Source organism: Bactrocera tryoni, chromosome 3, assembly GCF_016617805.1.
Source record: "Bactrocera tryoni isolate S06 chromosome 3, CSIRO_BtryS06_freeze2, whole genome shotgun sequence".
NCBI lineage: Eukaryota > Metazoa > Arthropoda > Insecta > Diptera > Tephritidae > Bactrocera > Bactrocera tryoni.
Window position 1 is genome coordinate 16840613 of NC_052501.1, and position 23079 is coordinate 16863691.

At 36.6% G+C, this 23079-nt stretch overlaps 1 protein-coding gene across 3 annotated transcripts; it reads right to left on the reverse strand.

Moving 5' to 3' along the window:
- Positions 1–69: 69 nt before the first annotated feature.
- LOC120772312 lies at positions 70–23023 on the reverse strand. 3 transcript variants are annotated; one of them, XM_040100828.1, is made up of 9 exons: positions 22944–22956; positions 22108–22588; positions 7463–8877; positions 5869–7387; positions 5656–5794; positions 4074–4531; positions 3890–3986; positions 1576–3221; positions 70–1508 (listed from the first exon to the last, which is right to left on the reverse strand). In XM_040100828.1, the coding sequence occupies exons 2-9, from the start codon at positions 22144–22146 to the stop codon at positions 588–590; spliced, it is 6234 nt and encodes a 2077-aa protein (XP_039956762.1). In that variant the 5' UTR covers positions 22147–22588; positions 22944–22956; the 3' UTR covers positions 70–587. The 3 variants fall into 3 exon arrangements, with proteins under 3 accessions (XP_039956762.1, XP_039956763.1, XP_039956761.1); XM_040100829.1 differs by having other exon boundaries at positions 5662–5794; positions 22108–23023; XM_040100827.1 differs by having other exon boundaries at positions 22108–23023.
- Between the last annotated feature and the right edge of the window lie 56 nt (positions 23024–23079).

A 23079-nucleotide genomic window follows, 5' to 3' on the forward strand; every position in this document is an offset into this window, starting at 1 on the left:
CGCATCAAATCGCAGCCTGCGTAACCCTAACTACTTAATATTTTTATATGTATGTATATACATATATAGTTAAAGTTTTTTTAATATAGTTTTATTTATATATTATGTTTGTTGTAGCTTATAAATCTAACTTATGCTTACAAGAAATGTTCGCCTCTCTTAGTTGCGTTTGATGCATATATAGCTGTTGCTGCACTAACATCGTCTCCCAATACACCTTCTACACCGCCCGCAGCAACTGTGGCTGTTGCAGCTTGTGCGGTTATTGCGGGCGGCGTGGCGCCAAGCGCTGTCATTGTATGCCACCATGCGTGCGGTGACTGATGATGTGCAGAAGCATAGTTTTGAAGATGGTGATGTAGTGGTAGTTGCGCATGCGCATGTGCATCTCCGGCTTTATGATTGTGATAATGTCTGAATGTTTGCAGCTGTTGATGCTGCGTGTGATTATTCATGCTTACTTTCAATTGTTCTGCCATCAACCGATTTGGTGCACCATAAGTGCTTATGCCGCTACTATTGCCGCTTAAACACTGTTGTTCACCTGTCATTGCTCTCCCACCCAACGCCCCGCCCTATTTTAGGTGTCAATCATTTTTCACTGGATAGTAGACTAGGTCCGATTGTTGCGGGTGTTGTGACTGCAGTTGCTGTTGTTGTATGTGATGCATGTAATCACTGATTGGCGGCAGCACAGTTTTCTGCTCATCGCCACCGCCACCCATTAGCATTGTAGGATAACCACTGCCTACGCTGCGATCGTAGATACTTGCATGCGGTGGTGGCGGCAATAGATGTGGTGCGAGTGGATGATGTGCGGTTGGCGCAAGTGGATGATGACCACCAAGTGAATGTGATGCCGCATGTGGATGATAGGGTTGAAAACTGTTCTTTTGTTGTTCCGTTAAATCCCCTAAACCGGGATGATGGGAAGGCAAATGATGGTGGTGGTGTGCAGCTGCAGCCGCCGCAGCGCTAGTGTCATACAGCGAAGCTCCACTCGGAGAGCCATATAAGCTGGTGTGACGCATCAATCCGGCTGTGCCGTAGTTCCCAATAGCTGCAGCAGCGGCGCTATGGTGTTGTTGTTGAAGTGAATGCGGCTGGTGGTGGTGAGCAGAGTGCGGATGTTGTGGTTGCGATTGTTGTTGTTGCTGCTGTTGCTGTTGCTGCTGGTGGGCAGTAAGTGAATTTTGTGGATGCTGTTGCTGCGCCTGCGCTTGAGATTGTGAAACGCCCATTTGCCCGCCACCTGGTTGCATTATGTCAAAATTATACTCCATTGAAGTTGGAGCAGTGTCAATGAGATTCGTTAGGATACTGCCAATATTGTTGTAATTGTGCGGGTCAGCCGCGCCAACATTTCCGGCACCAGCTTGTCCGCTTGGTGCATTACTTTGCGCTTGTTGTTGTGCTTGTTGCTGTTGCTGTTGTTGTTGCTGTTGCTGCTGTGCTCCTCCACTGAACATCATTTGCGAGGCAGCAGATCCAGCGGATGGCCACATACTCTGCATAGAAAAAAGGGAAATTAGTTAAAAATTTTAACCTAAACTAACAGTAATTTCCACAACATACTTGAAAACTCATAAGTTCGCCTCCAATCTGTGGTTCTTGCTGCTTGTTACTCACACTACCACTTGGACCAACTGTCGACTGTTGTTGTTGCTGCTGCTGCTGGTGTTGTTGTTGTTGAGTATGTGAATTCGGTGTGGTTGTGCCGGAAGGAACACCATTTGAACCGACATTCATGGGAAGCCCAAGAAAATCAGGCGTGTCAACAATATAAAATTTGGCGGGATTGTCTTTCAGCTCGCCACTGGCAGAAACGACACCCTGTTGCTGTTGTTGCTGAGTGGGCGGTTGTTGCTGCTGCTGGGGTTGAGGTTGTTGAGCACTAACACCACTTACCGCACTGGCGCCAAATCCAATATTAGCCCAAGGCGCTTCATTTGCTTGTTGCTGCAGCGCGTACTGCTGTTGTTGTTGTTGCAATTGCTGCTGCTGCTGTTGTTGTTGCTGTTGCTGTTGGTGCTGAAGCGGCGATTGCTGTGGTTGTGGCGACTGCAAACGTCCCCGTTGAGGCGAGTGTGATGGCTGATGATGTTGCTGCTGCAACTGTTGAGCGGGTGTAGCATGATGCAACGGTGAACGTTGTTGATTGTGACGATGCTGTTGTTGTTGTTGTTGGTGCTGCTGCTGCATTTGTTGGTGATGATGCAGCATTTGCTGATGATGTAATTGTTGCTGTGTCGCAGGCATATGATGCGGTGAAGTGAAATGTTGTTGCTGTGGTTGTTGTTGTTGTTGAGGATGTGGTTGGTGCGGACTTTGCGGTGTATGGCTACGCAGATGTTGCTGCTGTTGTACCACGGTCGCTGATGATGCAGCTTGTTGTTGTTGATGGTGCTGCTGTTGGTATTGATTGATTAACTGATGTTGCTGATATGCACTGGCATTACTTTGTCCTGCAGACGCACCATGATTAGGGTCGAAGTGGAATTCTGACACACCAGTTATATTGGCGACACCTCCAGTCGCAGAAGAACCGAAATTATTTAGCCGTGACATAAGATTATTGCCCGATACATTGGCATTACCACCAACCACGCCTAGTACAGCGGGGCCACTGTTCACGCTGCCATCCGGAGTGTTGGGTGTTCGACGATGTTGTTGCTGTTGTGCGGGTGGCGGTGTTGGCCGTTGTTGCTGTAATTGTGGCTGTTGAAGTTGTTGTTGTTGTGTGTGATGTACCGATGCCACCGCTGCCGGGTTGCAATGTTGTGGCGGGACTTGTGCCACTGTTTGTTGTTGCGATTGTGGTTGTTGCTGGTGCTGTTGTGGTTGTTGTTGCTGTTGCTGTTGCTGCGGCTGCGGTTGCTGTTGTGCCTGATGACCAATCAATTTTTCAGCATTAAAACTCTGAGTATACATGGAATTCTGTTGGGATTCATTGGTTGACAGTGAATGCTGTGACGCCGATGCTGACGCAGTGGATGATTGGGAGCTGCTGTTGCTAATCATTGATGCATTAAAAGGATCCTGCTGAGATGTACCGGGTGTGGTGGAGAGTGGCGGTGGTGTAGATACATTGCTCACCCCTCTCTGCAGCTGCTGTTGTTGCGGATTCTGTTGCTGCGCCTGCTGCTTTGGTTTACTCGTAGTGGACTTCTTCGCAACTTTCGCGGGAGGAGGGCCCGGCATATCTGGCGTGGGAACCATTTCTGGGTGTAAAAAATACACAAAATACAAAATTTATTTCTGAAAATATATATATACAAGGTGCCTTCCGAAGTAAACAGGACTTTCGATTGTCCAGTGGGAATTTCACAACATTTCATCGATTGGAAGTGAAGTTATTGCGTTTTAAGCGTCAGTATGTCTGTGTTATCGGTGCGAAAATGAGCTTCGAACAAAGAGCCAACATTAAATTTTGTTTTAAAACTGGTACAGCTTTTACCGAAACGTCTCAATTGATGAAACAAGTTTATGGCGATGATTACTCAGAATCCAACATTCAAGGGACGCTTGTAACCGATTATTTGACTAAAAAATCACATTTTAACCATTAACCACTCCCCGTTTTCATCTGATATGGCACTGTGCGACTTCTTCCTTTTCGGAAAAATACATTTGCCCATGAAGGGAAAGCGTTATGCAGACGTAGAGGCCATTCAAAAGGCTTGCACCGGCATACTGGTGGCCATACCGGCCAACGAGCTAAAACACACGTTCGACATGCTTTTGGACCGTGCAAAAAGCTGTATTGAAGCAGAAGGAGACTATTTTGAATAAAATAAATTGATTTTGCCAAAAAAACCATTTGTTCTGTTTTTTTAAGTCCTGTTTACTTTGGAACGCACCTTGTATTTGCATTCACTTTACTACTAACCTTCATCCTTGGCAAAACGTTTGACTTTCTTCGGTGATGGCTGATTGCCGTGTACGGTTTGCTTGTGACGTACCATATGAGTTTTCCACTTGAAGGTCTAATTACATGAAACAAATAATTCAAAATAAAAATATAAATGAAAAAGATGAGTTTGTCATAGTTGAAAATAGAATTTTTAACTTACCTGATCACAATAACAGCAGCAATGTGGTCGCTCTTCCGAGTGTGATGGCAGATGCCGTTGCAGTGATTTTACTGAGCCAAATCGCTTGCCACACAAAGTGCACTTACATTCCGATGCATCAGTATGCGCATTGCTATAATGATCCTTCAGTGCCGGATATGTAAAATACGATGAACCACAAATATCACAAACATATGTTCGCTTCACTTCCGTATGCAGCTGTACATGGCGTTCCAAATTCGCTTTCAAAGTAAAACGATTCTGACAAATGTGGCACTCGAAAAAGTTGTCTTTTTTGTGGACACGAATGATGTGCTGATAAAGTGCATTTTTTGAGGGGAAATCTGCACCGCACACCTCGCAAATAGCACCGTCAGCCTTGTGACCCGTCGTGTCTAAGTGCTGTTGATGCAGTTTCTTGTGTGGAAACTTTTGCCCGCATTCTATACACGAATAAGCTAAGGAAAAGAAAACGAAACAAATTAAAATTTTAACAAATAAAAATATGCAATTGTGTTTGATTAGTAAAAAATGCATAAAAACAAGGGAAAACGTTAAGTTCGGATGCACCGAAACTATAATACCCTTCACAGGTAAATTTCTTGCAGCAAGCGTTTTGCTAGTTCTTTCCAACTGCGATTGGAATTCAGTTTACTTAATAAGGAAAAAAAGATACTCTATGAAAATCTTTATCTTCATTAGATTGGTTAGTTGGAATGGCCGTTATAAGCTATAGTGTTCGATCTAAACAATTTGTTCGTAGATTGTAAAGTTGCCTTAGACAATCATCTATGCTAATTCATGCAGATATCTTGTCAAATAAAAAAGTTTTCCATACGTGGACTAAGTTGTGATCGGATGACAAATACATGCTATAGTAGCCCGATCTGAAAAATTGGTTTGTAAGTTGTAGCGTTGTCCTGTGCCAATAATATATGCTAATTTTCGTAAAGATATATTAGCAAATAAAAAAAATTTCTATACAAGTGAAGCTTTACGGTATAGTGGTCCGATCTGATCATTATTTTCGCAGATAGAAACATTGTCTTAGGAAATTATCCATGACAAATCTCGTGAAAATATCTTGTCACATAAACAAGTTTTTCATATAAAGACTTGATTTTGATCGATCAGTTTGTATGATAGCTATATGCTATAGTGGTCCGATATCGGATGTTCCGGCAGCTTCTTGGAGAGAAAAAGACGTGTGCGAAATTTCAGATTACAATGTTAAAAACTAAAGTACTAGTTTGCGTATATACAGACAAACGGACGCACAGACGGACATAGCTAAATCGATTTGCCTACAACGTTTCCTTCTGAGCGTTAAAAACTTTGTGGCAAACTAAATATACCCTGTGCAAGGTATAAAAAACAAAAGTAAATATAAAAAACAAAGTGCAGTGTATAAAAAATACAGCGTGAAAACCGATTTGAAGTTAAATAAAGCCACAAAAGGTCGATGACCATGTACACATGGTATAAATATACATGAATTATAGAAATTTACACTTCATTTACGCTTAAGGTACACTCTATACTCATGTTTGTGTTAGTATTTCGACAATTTTCAGGCACTCACACTCACTTTTGAATTCTTTCTTGCTGTGAGATTCAACATGGGCATGAAATTGTTGACGACGCGAGTAGGATTCGCCACACGTGTCACAAACGAATGGAAACTCCTTGGCATGCACTGTTCGATTGTGATGAATTATTTCCTAGAAGGACAAAAAAATACAATTTCAATATAAAAATAAAACTGATCTAACGATTTAAATTCCATTATATATACCTCCAAAGATGTTCCATTTGGTTGCCCACAATCATGACAAAAACCTGGATGTATTTTATAGTGATCCAATAATGATTTTCGTTTTCGATACGACTTTGGACACTGCAAACATTGATAACTGGGTTTTGCTTTCTTCGTACCAGTGCCGGCTGCGCCTTGGGCTCCGGTACTACCTGGCGGTGCTTGCAGTGAAGTGCTACTGCTGCTACCGCCATCAATAAGCTGTTGCTTCGGTTCCATGTCGTCCAAATCATGTTCATCCATGTCATCATCCTCATCGTGCGATAAATCATTATCATCCAGTCCTAACGATACGTTCAACGAAGCTGACGAAATCGAACCGGAAGTTGATGCTGATGCAGAAATGCCGGACAAAATGTTGCTAGGCGTCGTTGAGAGTGCGCTTGACATTGACGAAGAAGCTCCTGATGTTGGTGCGGTGGAAGCGGAAGACGTGCCAGCGAGTTGTTGTTGCTGCTGCTGCAAAAGCAAATGCTGCTGTTGTTGTTGTTGTAGCGTGTCCACATGTTGCTGATGCATATGCAACATTGGTATCGTGTGTTGCATTTGTTGTTGTGGTTGTTGCTGCTGCTGCATTTGCGCATGTGCGGATAGTGGGGATTGCTGCGCACCTTGCTGTTGTAGTGTTGGCGATTGCGCCAACAGCTCTGCACTAAAATGCTGTTGTGGATGCTTCTGTTGCATCACAGCGGGCAAACTACCGTTATTGAGTATATTGTCAATGCTGTTGATGAACGCAGCTGTATTTGTGCTCTGTTGCTGCATGCGCTGTTGTTGCAGCTGAAGTTGTTCCTGCTGTTGCTGTTGCAATTGATGCTGCGCACTTTCAGCCATGCCACCCAATAATGTTAGCGGGTGCGTTTGTGGATGCTGCAGGTTTGCATTAACGTTTCGGTGCTGTTGCAGCAGTTGCGGGGTATCTTGTTTTTGATTTTGTTTTATTAGCCTCTGTTGCTCTTGCTGCTGTTGTTGTTGTTGTTGCTGCTGCTGCTGAAGTCCCAGAAAATGTGACTGGTTTGCATTGAGCATATTGTTATGTAGACTTTCAGGCATTTTTTTCATCGCCGTAGAATCGCTACCAGGACCGTTAGCACTACCGCTACCACTACTATTACTACAATTATTCAGTCCTGGCAAGAGCATCGATTCGATTTTATTAATATTGATATTGCTGTTACTGCCATTATCCAGCGTAGCGCTGTCTAAAACATTCTCTCGCGCGACATCGTTTAGCGTCGGAAAATGTAAAGAATTCAACGGCTGTTCATTTCGTTCTTGTAGATATTGATTGGAGAAATTCGTTTGTCGTTGTTCCAACAGTCTATTTTGTCGCTCGATTTGCGTACTAATGCCCTGCAGAGATTGTGGATTCTGATTCTGCTCCTTGGGAGCTACACTTGGAAGATCACCAACAATATTTGGTAATTGCTGATTATTGTAGCTAAGATTATTTATATTATTGCTTGCTGTAAGGCCATTTATCACAAGGTTGCTGTTTCTGTAATGTTAAGTAGAAATAAATATTATTATTTTTCAGATATACAGCAATAGTTGTATTGCATAAATATATTACCCTTGTTGTTGCTGCTGATTATGTAGTAAAGGTTTGCTATTGCTGCTCAAACTACCGCTGGTCGTGCTCTCACCTCCCGCTAATGAAGCAGTGTTAGTATTGTTTACCGTTGTCGTCATCGTCGACACACTTTCTGGCGTCGTGGCAACCAATGTTTGCAAATCTGTAGTGGCACCGCCATTACTACTATTGCTATGGCCACTACCGCTTGCGCTACTACCACCGCCTAACACGTCTTCGATATCCGGCTCCATTTTCATGCCATGTACCAGACGGCCAGCGCCCGCATCTTCTTCGGTAATCTCCTCGAATTTCAACATTTCAGGTGCGGCTACCGACGTAGACATTTGCGACTCAGATTCGGACTCCAGTTCCGAATCAAATGTGATCGCAGGTAAAATTTGCTGTTGCTGCGTATACGCTGCAGCCGCTGCAACTGCTGCCAATTTGCGCAGACGTAACTGTTGCCATTCTTCCAAACGCTGTTCCCGCACTTTTTCAAGGACATGTAATGGCGGTCGCGTGCCCAATAGCTGTCCAGATAGAATGAAATTCTTGTAGAATTTTTTCAAGAAGGGTTTATGTTCTTCGCTTAACGCTTTTTGTAGACGAAATCGAAATAGCTGTTTGTAGGCTCGGACATTAAATTCGCCCGTACTGTGATGATAGTGTATGGTCCATTCATTATCTGGATAGAAGTAATAGTCATCTTTCGCTTTCGTAGTTGGATTACATCGCTCATCAATACTGAGCACGAGTTTTTCACTAAGCAATCTAGGATAATTATTGTGTTTATTGTTTTTGGTGTTATGACGTGTCATGTTTTTCTCCTGATCACAAGACGCCAGTTCAGCCCAACTGTTATAACTGTCATCGCCAGCTAAACGTGTAATGGCGCCAACACTATTACCCACAATTGCATGCTCAAAGGTGGCACTAGAATTCGCTTTTGTCAGGTGTCTCGTATTTATAATAGACGAGGGTATCAAATCGAGCGGATCTTGTTTTAGAGCATGTGTGCTGTTATAATGCAAGTGTCTATTATTGGAAGAAGAATTTTCTACATTGGCATGCAGGTCCATGCCACCAACCATGTCGTCGTCGTCCTCGTCGAGACACATGATCTCCTCCTTGCAAAGGATCTTCTCAAAGTTCTGATTAAGATCTGTTGAGCCTTCATCTTCTGTTTTAATCTCTTCCTTTTTGGCAGTGAGCAACAATTGAAGCTGCAATTGTTTTTTGTTTGCGGTTTTTGTGGAACTAGCAAACTCATCGGTGATATGGGGGAAAAGAGCCCTTGTCACCCGTTCACAAGCTTCGGGATATTTACATTTCAGCGTTCTTAGCAGATAATGAAGCGCATCGCATTGTGATACAGCGTCAAGACTATCGAGCAGATTTAGCGACTGCCCAACCTGTAATAGAAGAAAAATAAAATTAATAAATTAGATTATAATTACGCTGAGAAGTTCGAAAAATAGATAAAATCTCTCTACCATGCTGCAAATATTCCAGTCCAAAAGGATACTGAAGAGTGACAAAAAAAAACTTTCTAAATATAATATTAATTTTTTAAAATTGACTTCACTACTTTGAGAGCTATTGGGAGAAGAGGTAGTCCTCCTTAGAATTTACCTGTAAGTTTAGCCCTCCCATGGTAGAAACAACTAAAAATTAATCCAAAATATGGCACATATGTATGTATGTACATATATATACATATATGAGACTTTTGGAGATGCATAACTTCCTAAAATTAGCTATGAAACTAGCATATGTCTGGAACCAGAATTAGGTTAGGTTATAGTCGTATTGGCCTGTCGTCATACATAGACCTCCTATGCTTTGGTAATGCCAGACTTAAGTTCAGTTTAATTCTGGTTGAAGTATTCATCGTGCAAGACGTCAACACTTTTTGGGAAGCTTAAGAAGGACTTGATATCTAATTTTGATACTTCATCTAGTCCCTTGAACTATCTATAATGATCGTTAGATAAGACTAAACAGAAACAGAGGTGATATTCCAGCGTCTCTCTCATGTGTACTTCTCTGCAGTTTCTGCATGTGGCGTCTAATACCTATTTGACTCGCATATGATGCCAGTGGCCTGTGTTTGACCTGTCATTAGGCCAAAAAATGCGCTGCCGTTTTTTCGAAGCAATGTGAGCAAAAAATGGACTTAATGTTCTTCGTGGCTCTGGCACATGATCTTTAGGATCCTGCATGTTCTCAAAGAATTCCATCTCACGCCATCTATTAGACCATCCGATTTCATTAGGTATCGTTTTTAGCGATTTACATATTTCCTGTACTGGTTCGGTGGCCAGACGGATGTCACTTTTGATAATTTCATTTCACGGAATACCCTTGTGACCTGGAATCCTCTACAACCAGATTTAAGAATACTAGAAATTTATTACTAAACTTGTATTTTGTACGAAAGAGTCACGGATAAGATATGTTCCTGCCTTAGATGTTTTCTAAATAGACAAAATTTCTGTAGTGGGAGTACGAGCAATCTCGAAAAAGCAGATTATAGTTCTGTGTGGTTTGTATTTGGAAGGCATTGATGGTTCTAACTTTTAAACATGAAACATACCAATAATAGTAATTGGCAAATGAAATAGATACAGCAATAAAAACCCAGGAAACCGAGGAAATAATGTTTTACAGGTACAGCTACTTATGCTTTAGTGTAAATATATCGCAAATTTAGGACAACAAACTTATTTAAATCTAAAGTAAAATCCATTATTTGATGGTACCTAAATCGATTTTGAGAGTACAGCTAGCTAAAACAAATTAATTTTGCAAATGTAATCAATTTATTATGCGAAAAACAGTCAAAATAAAAAGAGCTTGTATATACGAAATACTTGGATACTATGCGAACATAAAGAGCTACGTAAATACATCGATCCAAACAAATGTACGAGTGTGTGTGAATGCCAGACCAAGTTGTAAATAAAGCGCCATCACGAAATTAAAATATAAATACACGTACATATATTTACTACATAAGAGTATATGTACATACCCGCGCATGTTTATATAAATACATATATACATACATACGTAAATACTAAAGTTGAGTAAATGAATGAAAAGCACGATAATCAAGTTCTATCCGCATTTACTCTGCGCCTCTTTCGGCAGCTCTCATATACCGGAGATATGTATGTAGTTAGTTTGTCTACAACTTCTGCTTTAAACATATATGTATACATACATACATAGGTATAACTTGCGCAAAGCTTTCTAGCTAACATGTTTTCCACCCTTCTCGCTTACCTCCTCTGTATTGCCTATACACATACATACATACATATTATATTACCACCACCACCTACCCATCCGCCTACTTCATGAAATGTTTACGTTTTTTCCTAACTTTTTTATAGATACCTATGGTGCACACGGTTCATAGAAAATGCATAAAATGCGCTGGAGAATTTATTACATACATACATACATATATTTTATTCATTTATTTAGTAAATATCCGTTATCTTACTTGGTTTTAAAATGCATTAGTTAGCTGTGGAAAATTGAGTGATGCAATTATTCGGATTTGCTTGTGCCTCAATGGACCTCAGCTTGGCCAATTAGCGAACAAACTGGGATTCGAAATTTTCAGATCGATATTGGAGCACTACAGGAATAGCTATCGTACAAACTGGTCGATCAAAATCAAGTCAAGAGAACTTTTTTTAAACATATCTTAACGAAATTTGTTATTAATGTTCAAGGCAATTTTACAATCTGCACAGAAATTCAGGTCGGATCACTATAGGATATAGCTTCCACACAAACTGAGCCTTCTCAATCAAGTACTTATATGGAAAACTTTTTGTTTTTTGAGGAGATATCTTCACGGAATATGACATAGATTAATGTCCAAGGCAACTGTACAATCTCCGAAGAAATTTTTCAGTTCATGACACATGTCAATAAAAATAAACATATTCCTAAACAAATTCTGTTAAATGCAAGCCGTTGGCCGGTTGCGTTTGCTAATACAAGTAGTTGCTATAAGAAATGAATTTGTGACGGGTATTATAGCTTCGGTGCAGCCGATGTCAGTTTTTTCTTGTTTTCAGTCTTCTAATATAATATGTAATCTGCTGTTATTTTAAATGTAAGATTTATCGCTACATATTAAAGGGTTATACATTTCGAGGTTCTCTCCTTTTTTTAAAGAAAAAACTGCATATTTAATGGGAAATGTTATTTATCATTCGAATGAACATTCTTTCATTCACAGTAGCACCTCGATTCTCGCACGTATTACACCGACCTCGGTGTAAGTATTGAGGATGTTGCAAGTACAGAGTATCTTTTTTAATATAAAATAAACGAATCTTACATATATGCTTTTGTTTAAAACATATATTTTATATTTTTTATATGTATGTATGTATTTCAATTCAAAAATTTTTAAGTTAAATATGTTAGTATATTTACATAAATATAGATACATGCGTACATGCATGCATGTGGAATTAAAAATATTTTAAATTTTTAATTGTTTGGTACAAGCTCGCTTGTTCAGTACCAAGTTGCTTCTGAGCCTTTGAAGCGTTATACTCGTAGCATCGTTAAAGGAAGCGTTGTTTTGCTGCGCCCATTCTAGGCAAATATTGAATGCTGATATTGTCTCCGCCGACGTAACTTTCTTTGTATCGAGGATCACGTCGTTAGTTTCTTCACCTTCAGTAGAGTTATCATCATCGGCACAGTGAACTTCATTTTGTACGAAAGACTCCAAAGTATGTTCAACAATCCATTGCTCAATTTCAGAATTGGATATTTTCTGCAATGGTTCTACTTCTTGAAGCAAACTTGAAATGTAAACGTAACTCTGAAAGAGGGATGTCATGCGGTTGTTATGTCAAACAATTTTTGAAAAGATGACCGAAAGGAAGACACACTAACAGCATTCCATGGATTAGATAAAAAACATATTGCGTCTTTCAAGCTGATGCTTTTCAGAGCTTCGTCTACTGATTTTCCTCGTCGAACGATGTGACCTAAAAGGCTTGTTTTGTAGTTCATTTTCGAAATCTTATGACATTCTGGTCCATGGGCTGTATAACAGCAGTACGATTCGGAGGAATTACCAATATTTGACTATCAGTACTCTTTAACTCTCCTTCTTTGGGGTGACAGGGAGCATTATCTATTATTATTTAGCCTTTTCGGGAAAATTTTCGCCACGGAGAAGCTCTTTTACCTGCAGTTTTAAGAAATTTTAAATTGTTAAGATACATTTTTTAAAGCAAAACATCTACACACAACAAATGTTTGTGAAACAATTCTTCAAATAAAGGCAAGGTCATCCAAGGACTTTTATTTCCTTTGTAGACAACCGCAAATCCCTAAAATTTTTAAGTGATCGTGGATTTAATGCTTTGCCAATAACCATTTATTTTGCTCTATGATTACCAGACGCATTCTTACAAACAAGAAAAGTTGTTCTTTCTTTACTGATTTTATGTCCCGGAGCCGAGGTTTCTTTTGAGCGCACAAGAGGTCTATCAGGCAAAAGCTTCCAAAAGAGAGAAAGAAAATACAGTAATTTTTTTGTTTAAGTTTTGCAAAAATAGGTTAACTGAATGAGTATAATTCGAAAGTTTTTTGCCACATACTTTCAGTGATCGTATTTCATATCTGTTTTTGAAATTTGTGATCCACCCATTGCTAGCACGAAAGTCACCTGGCTTTTCCTGTATTTTTGCATGGAAAAATTTGGCCTTTACCTTGAGCATATCAGTCGTGATAAGTAAGTTCTTTGCTTGTTGTTTTGCAAACCATTTCATCATGAGAATCGAGATGTGCAAGAATTTTGCAAGATTCTCGTTCATATGTTGGTCGCACTTGTACCAAATGTCTGGTTGACATTTTACACCTTAAGGTATTTCTTCGGCTATGATTTTTGCAAGTTGCAAGGTTAAAAAATGTTCGGTTGCACCCGAACGTAGCCTTTCCTTATTTGTTTAATTAAGTATTTGAATATTTAATGCTGAAGAACATATATTTATTTTTGTTGGCGATTAAAGTATACACCCTACATATTTACATATATTTTAAAAATTTCCAAAAATAATAACGACAATTTTTTTTATAATAAAATTAATGAATGAGTAATAACGCATGTATGTATGTGTATTTTATTATGCATGTATGCACGCACTTTTGTCTGAGCTCAGGTTTTATTTGCAGTAGAAATATATAACTAAGCATGTAAATAGTCATTTGTACATACATAAATAAATATGTATGTATGCATACTACTGTATGCATAAATATAAATTGTATTTATTTTTACGAGCGGCTCTCACATGATGTGTTGCCATAAGAAATCGTATTTAAATATGGTACTTATGTAAAGAATTTACGAGCTATGCACTCAAATACAAATAAACATATGTATGGATGCAATAATAAATACAAGTGCATACAATATATAGTATAAATACAAATTTGCATATATGTATGTACGTATGTATGAACATGTCTATGTATATAAGAATAATTTAGTATTTGTTTTGTATTTTTATTCAACAAATTTTGAAGCGAGCTTTCATATATGTACATATGAACATAAATTTGAGGGTGGTCCAATAATTATTTAGCTTACAAAAGAACACCAAAATTTTGGAAAACTGCAAATATATTTCTCTATATTTATCTTCTCAGCGTAGTGCCTTTTTAGTTCAATACTCCAACCTTGTTTTCACTATCTGAAAAATACGTTTTCTTAAAGTCTTTAAAGTGCATAGGAGCGATAACTGCCTAATTCAAATCAAATTTCTCACCGCTGAGTGACTTTGCACGTTAGGAAACAAAAATCAGTCGTATGGAGACAAATCGGGAGAATACAATGTATAATAGTACGAACAATTTTGCCGTGATAACGGCGGAGGTGTGTTCCGACATGTTGTCATGGTGGAAGAGCACTTTTTTCGGTTTCCACGACAGTCGGGTCTATGTAACCGTAAGGGAAACGTTTATTTTCCGTCCAAGGACTGTCAAGTCAGCAAAATTCTACCGCCACAACAAGAACAACAGCACTTTTCTTTCCAATTTTCTCAACAGTCGATTCTTAATTACTGTAATTGACCATGGTTTTATATGGTCAAGAGTAGATCGGCGGTCTAACGCTGTTTGAATAGGCGTAGTAGTAGAACTTTTTTTCTTCTTCCCAAATGAGGCTATGACCGAGTAATGTCAACTGTATATACTCTTTCTTGGTTTGTAGTGTATACCAGAGAAAATTCACTATTAACTAGTATCCAAGCTGTTGATGTCACTGCGAAATTTCCCTTCTAAAAAACACAAGATATCGATATTTTTTGATTTTTCGATTATTTTTTGATTTTTCGGCAAGCGATCCAAACAACATCACGACGACAGTAATCGTATACGAGAATGTTATACCTGACAGTAAATTTCGCTTTCGGTAGTAACGGGTGGATAGGCGAAAATAATATCGAACCGCCCTCTTATCTATCTACTTATGTAAGTATGTATGTATGTATGACAATTTAACAAGCATGTTAAAAAACTTTTCATAACGGAAATATTCCCGCGACTTCAGTGGGAGGAGGAAAATTTATATTTTGTCAAAAAACTATTAATCCTTAATTGGTATCGATATTTCAAATTATATTGTTGATGTTGTGGGACCATTTGGACCCCAATTGAGAAAAAACGCTTAAATAGTGTTTTTTTTGATAAATTCTTTTGACAAATCAAACTTTTATTCATTTAATTATAAATACTTCATTCCATATTTATTTTTTACTTTCAGTCTTTGGCTTGATATGAGAGCAATATTTTTAGGTGTTGGGGTCCATTTAGACTCTACGATACCAGTTACGGGTTAACTACTAATAAGTTAGGCTGTAGTCGAGTAAATATATTTATTATCCGAACACGCACATACATACATATGTATGTATTTCGATAGTTGGCGCTTGGGTCAAAATAACTGTCTAATAGCATTAAATCATTTTTTTTTTTCGAAATGGGTATAATCACTTTAAAAAAAATATTGTTTAGGCTGAAAATATTTAAACTGATGAGAAATATTATAAAGTGTATACATATGTATACTGGTCCAAAATATACAGAAACGGAGGGAAATATAGATGGTATAAAAAATATTTTTTCGAATTGGAACTATTATTGGTTCGAAATTTGTTTCATATTATTTGAATGAAGAAAAGTTAAAAATTAAATAAATATGATCCAGAAATTAATAACAAAATTTATGGATGCATTCTCATCCCAAGAGAAGAGTAATAATATACTTAACTGCAGTTAAATTCTAAGAACGGTCACCTAATAAAAACATTGATATATCTACGTAATTAACCGGTATCACATATGCACATACATACATACATATACATATTTATTTATGTATTCTCACTGAGTGCATTCTAAATAAATATTTATGTAAGTGTATGTGTGTACATATGTATGTAGCAATGCACTGATAGCTGTTGTGGCATTTGTGCAGTTGAAGATTTTCGTTTATTCTAGTTCTAGCTTCTTGTTGTTATTTTATCTCGCTTTATTCGTTTATTATTCATTTGAGTGGGAAGTGGGGCAGTGCATTTTTAGAAGCGGTCATACTACTTTAACGCAGCGCGCTAACCAATCTAACAACTACATATGTACTTACTAACAGATAGCAAGCCAGTTGTAGAAATATACATAGATGAACAAGTGTTTCGCAAGTCTTTTCGACAAATAACAAAAATGAGGATATTTTTAACAAGTGCATCGTTAAATTGGCACACAGCATTTCGGTGATGCCAATAATCATGCATATGTACTTGCAAACATTCTGTACATATGTATAATTTTTAAAAGTTAAAATTAATGAGTTTTATTTGTAATGGAGATAATAATTAATTTAACACACTTATAACGGGGTACAGATGTCTCTAGAATATTACAGACTTAAATGACAAGTTATTATTGTGTTGTTGTAGTATTAGTAGCAAAACATCCGTACAAAATGACCCGATTCGTATGAATGTATGCATGTACATATGTAATTTCGAAGAAAATATACATACATATGTACACATGTATATACATATACTTAAATTCTGAAAAGGTTACACATCCATTTGTACCAGTTACCGACCGAAATTACTTAAGAAGGGTTCAATAGTATAATTGTTCATCTCAAAAATCTTTCTCATAAGCTATGATGTGACTTTATATTCAATTCATCTTAACAGTTCATATCCGTACTATTTATATACATACATACATAGGTAGTTCCGGCTGTTATGATGTTATAGAAGCTTCATAAATTAATCGAATTCTGTCGAATTGACAGTTTTTGGTTAGATAATAATCCCGCCCCATCCGGGTTTCGTAGACCTGATTGGCATGAAAACAATTAATCTTAAAGTGGCTCCATCAATGCATCTAGGTGAAATTTGGATGAAGATTTCTGATTCAACATAGCAGAAAAATTGCTTCGGGCCTAGGTTAGACTCAATGCCAGCAGGGATCAGGAGGATAAAGAGCAACATACAGGCAAACAAGGACTTGATTTTATCAAGCAACAATAAGTACGGAGATTCGATAATAATCTATGCCAAATTTTGTGGAGATACTTTGCCAAATAAAAAAGTTTTCCATATAAAGACTTTAGTTTGTTTGGTCGGTTTAACCGGCAGCTATGTCCTATAAAGTCTGATATTTCAAAACTCGAGTAACTCGTTCGCGTATATACAGACAGGCATGGCTAAATAATCTCAGCACGTCAGGCTGATCATTTATATAAATACACATATAATAAAAATAATAAGTTCAAACACGCGTGTGGCTTTCGAGAAAGAGTATAAACTAATAAATTCACTTTCATATTTGGAGGGAAAGACTATTACATTCATTTTTTTATCATTTAAATAAAAGAAATAAAGATAGTGATAGCAAAAATTGAAATAGGAATTTGAATTTCTGTAGATAATTAAAAAATGGGCGGTGCACTCAAACGCATTCAGTTAGAGGGAGTTGGTAAAGGTGTTTATGGTCCCACTGTGAATGGTGGTCGTTCAGTGCATGTCTAAAGTTAGTTGCGTCCGAAGTCTGGTAGGCATATGGTCTTATGTTCAATTTTCACAACAGCCGGTTACGGCCAAGGGCTGTACTTTCGGAGAACTAATCTCGATTGGATCGGTAAATATTAGATTATACTATCGGTGGGTAAACATTGCGTCTGGCATCATTCCCGAACAAATTACTTTTTGTTTCATCGCTTGCGGCAGTTTTTCCCCGTCACTTGGGCCGGACATTTCACCATGATTTTCCGCGTTTTATAATCTTACGAATCAAAGGTATTTTTCTCGCTATCCCGCTAGGTAAATTAACTCGTTAAAGCCTTCGTCTGACCGTTCGGGAAGATATTATCTTGCCCATATTGCCTGACATGTCTCTTGAACATATGGATGGGTCCTTTTTAGCGAGACATATGTAACGATAGGTTGTAATTTGGGTATAATAATCAATACTTTTAAAAACACAAAACTAATAACCCTTTTCAATCTGAATCATGAATATTTCTACAAACATTTATACATATCTAGACGGCATGTACATAAATTCTCATTTAAGTTGCGAATTCTCATCCATGCTTCCAAGCTCAAATATGAATTTTCGTTTCGTCTGACTCTTGCCTACCCCGAAACACATAAATTCAATTAGAAGTGATAAAAATTTAAATTGTGAAACTTAAAAGGGGATTTAATTAAGTCAAGAAGAAACAAAAACGGCGTGGAGAAAAGCTAAAGAAACATGTATAAAAAAGAATAACAACAACAAAATAATAACAACACTTTAATTGCATTCACTATATGTTTGGTTTGTATGTATGTATGTATACACATACATAAGTATGTAAATGTTTACATGGATTCAGGCTATGTGCTCCACCTCACTCTACTTTTTGCTCCATTCATATCCTCTTCTATGCTATTTCGGTTTCTCTTCTCTTATTATTTTTAATGTATTGCACATATACACATACATATGTAGTACATACATATGTAGATACCAGAAATTTAGTATGAATGTTTTAGCATTTGCTTATACAAATGTACATACATATTTATTAACAAAAGTATATAAATATATTTATGTGTGCTATATATAAATATATACATATTTATGTATGCAAGAATATTCGGTTTATTCTTTCTACTACTTTGCTCTACTCTATTCTCATTCTGAAATTTGTATTCACTCGCTGCTAAAGTCAACGTCACCACTACACTGCTACCACCTTCCGCCACTTATACATATGTATGTATGTACAGATGTATATTTATTTTGTATGTAAATATTTTGTATATTTTGTAGCTGGTTCACTAGCCTGGTCGAATTGCTGCCACTGCCACTGTCAGCGCAGCGGCAGCAAAAGTTTAGTTCTGTTCTGCCTCCTTCACCACTTCGGTGAATTTTCGTAATAGACGACGATATCATATCGGCGCTAACGTTAAAGCTGCGTTCAAGCTGACTGCAACGTTAACGCTGACGCTATCGTTGGTGCTGGCAGCAGCCTCGTCATCTCAGCTGTCGTGCCGCGTGGTTGTTTTGGATTTTGTATGTAGTTGTTCATGCTTTTTATTGCTGTTTTAGAGAGAAATAGCCGCAGTTGTGGCATCTATCTACAAGTCTAAATATGCAATTTAAATATGTACATACTATGCTTGTGTTTAATTTGTAGAATGTATTTGAGTACATAAACATTTATCTGTATATATGTACTTATGTACATACTTTACGCCACCTTCACTTAAAAATAAATATAAATACAAGTTTAGACTGTAAGCTTACATATTAACAAAATAGTTTTTGTAACCGTATACGTATGTATATGTACGTATGTATGTACATATGTCTATGGTTGCTATAAATGTAAATATTGAATTAAAAGTAATGCCAGTGGAGAAAGCTCCACATTTTAATATGTGAGGAACTTTTTTTTTGCAATTTAATTTTATTGTGAAAAAGATAAAAATTATTTTGTATTATTTTCTACATATGTGTGTATGTATATAAGTATGTTTATATAGCTGACGGTGATGCTGATGTACATACATACATATTTGACTGATCTTTTATTGGTATTTGTAGAAAGCAACTCACTGTTGATAAAGAAAAAGTTCCCGAAAGATTCAAGGCCTGATGTATTATACTTTTGTCAAAAATTGTTTCTCTGGCAAAAAAATACAATGCTACCAGATTGAAAACTAAAAAAATAATTTAATCCCAAATACCGGAATGAAAAATAAAAAAAAATGTTGTCTCAAAATCGTATTTAAATATATAAAATATATTTTTAACTTTTAATCTAAAATATTCGATTGAAAAAAAACTCCTAAGCTTACAATTAAAAATTAAAAAAAGAAATGGCTTTAGAATTTATGTACATATTTTCGCGCTTGCGTACCTCGTTAAAATCCTCTTTTATTTCAGTTTTTAATTTTAAACACATTTTTTTTATTTGTTTAATACCTTTCAATTTACTAATAAAAATCCCAAAATCAGAATTAAAAATTGAACATATAATTTAAGCCTCAAAATTAGAATCGAAACACAAAAATCTAATTTTTAATCCAAAATTTTAGTATAAAATAATTCGCAACACTGTATATAAATCGGTCTGAAAAAAACTAACTATGTACATATGTATGTATGTATGTATATGGGATAAAAAAATTATTTGGCAATTATTTTTTATAAATAAACTTGATACTACGATATAAAATTCACCATAAAGAATAGTTTGTCGCTTGAGTCTTTTGTTTTCAACAAATATTGTAAGAAAAATCGGTAATCATAAAGCCAATTCTAGTTCTAGTTGTATTGTCGATATACAATAAAATTGTGTTTTTACATAATTAAAGGAATATGGATGGTACACAAACTAATTTTCAAAATACTGTTATCTGACAGCTTGGGAAAATATTTCGATAAAACGAAGTTATTCGTAATATCTCAAAATATTTTAAATTTTTCTGATGCGAACGTTCTTTAAATACGCTTTATTTACGTTCTTTACCATATTTTTATTTTTTATGAGTACCCTAAAAATTAAAGTACAAGCCTATTATATTAACATGATGTATCCATATCATGTAGATACTATACTGTTGAGCAATAAACTGTAAACATATAGGGTTATCTATTATCGTAAATAGGGATGGTATATACTAATTATATTTCGAAATAATGTTTGTTTTCTTATTTTTTTAAAACAATACAGGTATGTTGGTAGGTCGGTTCATATACATATGTATGTATGTATATTTGAATATCATAACAGGAAGGTGAAAACAGCGAAATGATAAACAATATCGGCGAAATACAGCTATAAAAATATACATGTACATACACATTTTCTGAAAATATAGCAAACTAGTTGAGAAGTGGGCAAATAGACAACATAACGAGCGACCAGCGAAGCGGCGATCAGGGAGACTGCTATCTAATATGGATGCCAATTTATTTGGTTATTCTGTTCGATCTGAGAATTTGAATTCTGCCACACTCTTAGTCAGCCCCAACATTAATAATGAGAGTTAAAACAACTTCGTATATATTTTTAAGTACACGTTATCGAAAAATAACAGAACAACAACAGAGGCGGCCAGCACGCAGTTGTGAGCTTAATGCAATCAGGATGAATGAATGGGGTTAAAGTGGGACGATAGCGCAGTAAAGACAAGGAAATAACGTCAGCAGACATTGCACCGAGCAGTTAACAGGGAACAGTGCCTGCCATGCCAGTACAATGTAAAACAACAGAAATTTTTGGTATAAAATGTATACAAATTATTATATATTTTGAATTATTACAAAAATATAATATCAATTGCACAGGCGAAGCATCAATACTCTTATAATGATGCATTGGGGCGAAAATGTTCTGCTCATGCAAGATTTTATAATTTTAAATTAAATTAAAGTGATTTTATGGTTTGTGTAAGATGTCGAAGTATAGCAATTATTATTGAAGTAAATATTGTTGATAATAATAATTGACATTTTTGTATCAGTTTCATGAACATTTTTAATGAGATTTCCAAACTTTGAATAGTTTTTCTCCACAACTTACATTTTTGAAGCCGGTGTCACCATAAAAACACCCAAGCGTTACCTGGGAAAAGCGATTATATAACGACATAATTTAAATTTTTGATTTGACTTGATTTAGCTTCAAGTTATGAAGGACACCGCAATTCAACTTTTCCCAGCCATTGCCGTATTTTTTAATATTTCTCAATGAAAATTTAAGATAATTTTCTTTAAATGTTCTACGATAATGAACCATAGGTTAATGAGAGATTTTAACTGTTTCCCAAAAAAGAAATAATATAGATATTCGCCTTGATATACATGCATTAATCCTATTCTTTCCTAAAAGAAATATCATAAAAGTCTTTTATAAAAGCTTAATTATTTCGCTCTCAATTATTACTAGCGCGCTACAGTGATCTGTGTATAATATATATGTACATACATTGTTTAACTATGTGCATATTAATATACCCTTTTATATTAAATAGACGTTTAATTAAATTCATTGTTTCTTTGAATACAATCTTAATTACCAGTAATTTGAAATCCAATTGTATTGTTTTATTATCCATTTTGTTGATGCTTCCTGCATTTGGAATAGTTATTTTTATGTTTTCTTTCCCAATTCCGTTTGTTCCACTTCTCCCACTCACACACTTCACTGCACTCCTCTTTTGAATCTCCTTTTTATCATACACTTTGTTCGCGTTTCTTCATTACACCATTTCCTTTTTTATGATTTATATTGGTTTGTTGCTGTCAAACTAGATCCAGTATTGCTCTCTTTCGCACACATGACATTGATATCCCAATAGAAACAGAAAAAATGTTACTTCTTCTGCTTAACCTCTTATCTTTGTTTTACACTTTTTTTTACTTTTGCTCCTTCCACATCCACTAAAAATTTTCAGTATAATTCCACTACATTCATCTTTAAATCAATTTTAGAGCACATTTCAATTAGATATTATTTACAAAATCGAACCAGAACTACGATTCAATTCTATTAATTGCCTGTGTATATTTAATCAATTTATTTCTTTTATATTTCTGCGCGTTTTGCCACTGCCACTTCTGTGGCACACGCACTCATTCACACAACATTCGTCCATTCGCGCCGCAAATACGTCGGCTACACAATACAAATAGAAGCAGCGGCGGCTTCTTCTCGTCTCGGGTCGCACTAGGTATAGCAACGTTGATGACGGGCGCGACGTCCTCGCTGCGGCTTCGAGCGCAACAGCGACTGCGACATCGACGACGGCAGCGAACAAAAATCAAACTTTTTAATCGTGGCTATAAATTAACTCACTAACTACAAATTATTATAACTTATCAAAACTTCACAATAACTCTTATAATTTTATACATTTTTTAACCGTAAAAATACGTCTTTTCCACAATTTTTTCACAAATTTTCGCTCGTACGCGCTTCACAATTTCAATTTCTTGCGTTTTTCTACATCGTATTCATCGTCGTCGTCGTTTCTCTTTCGTTCCGTAGT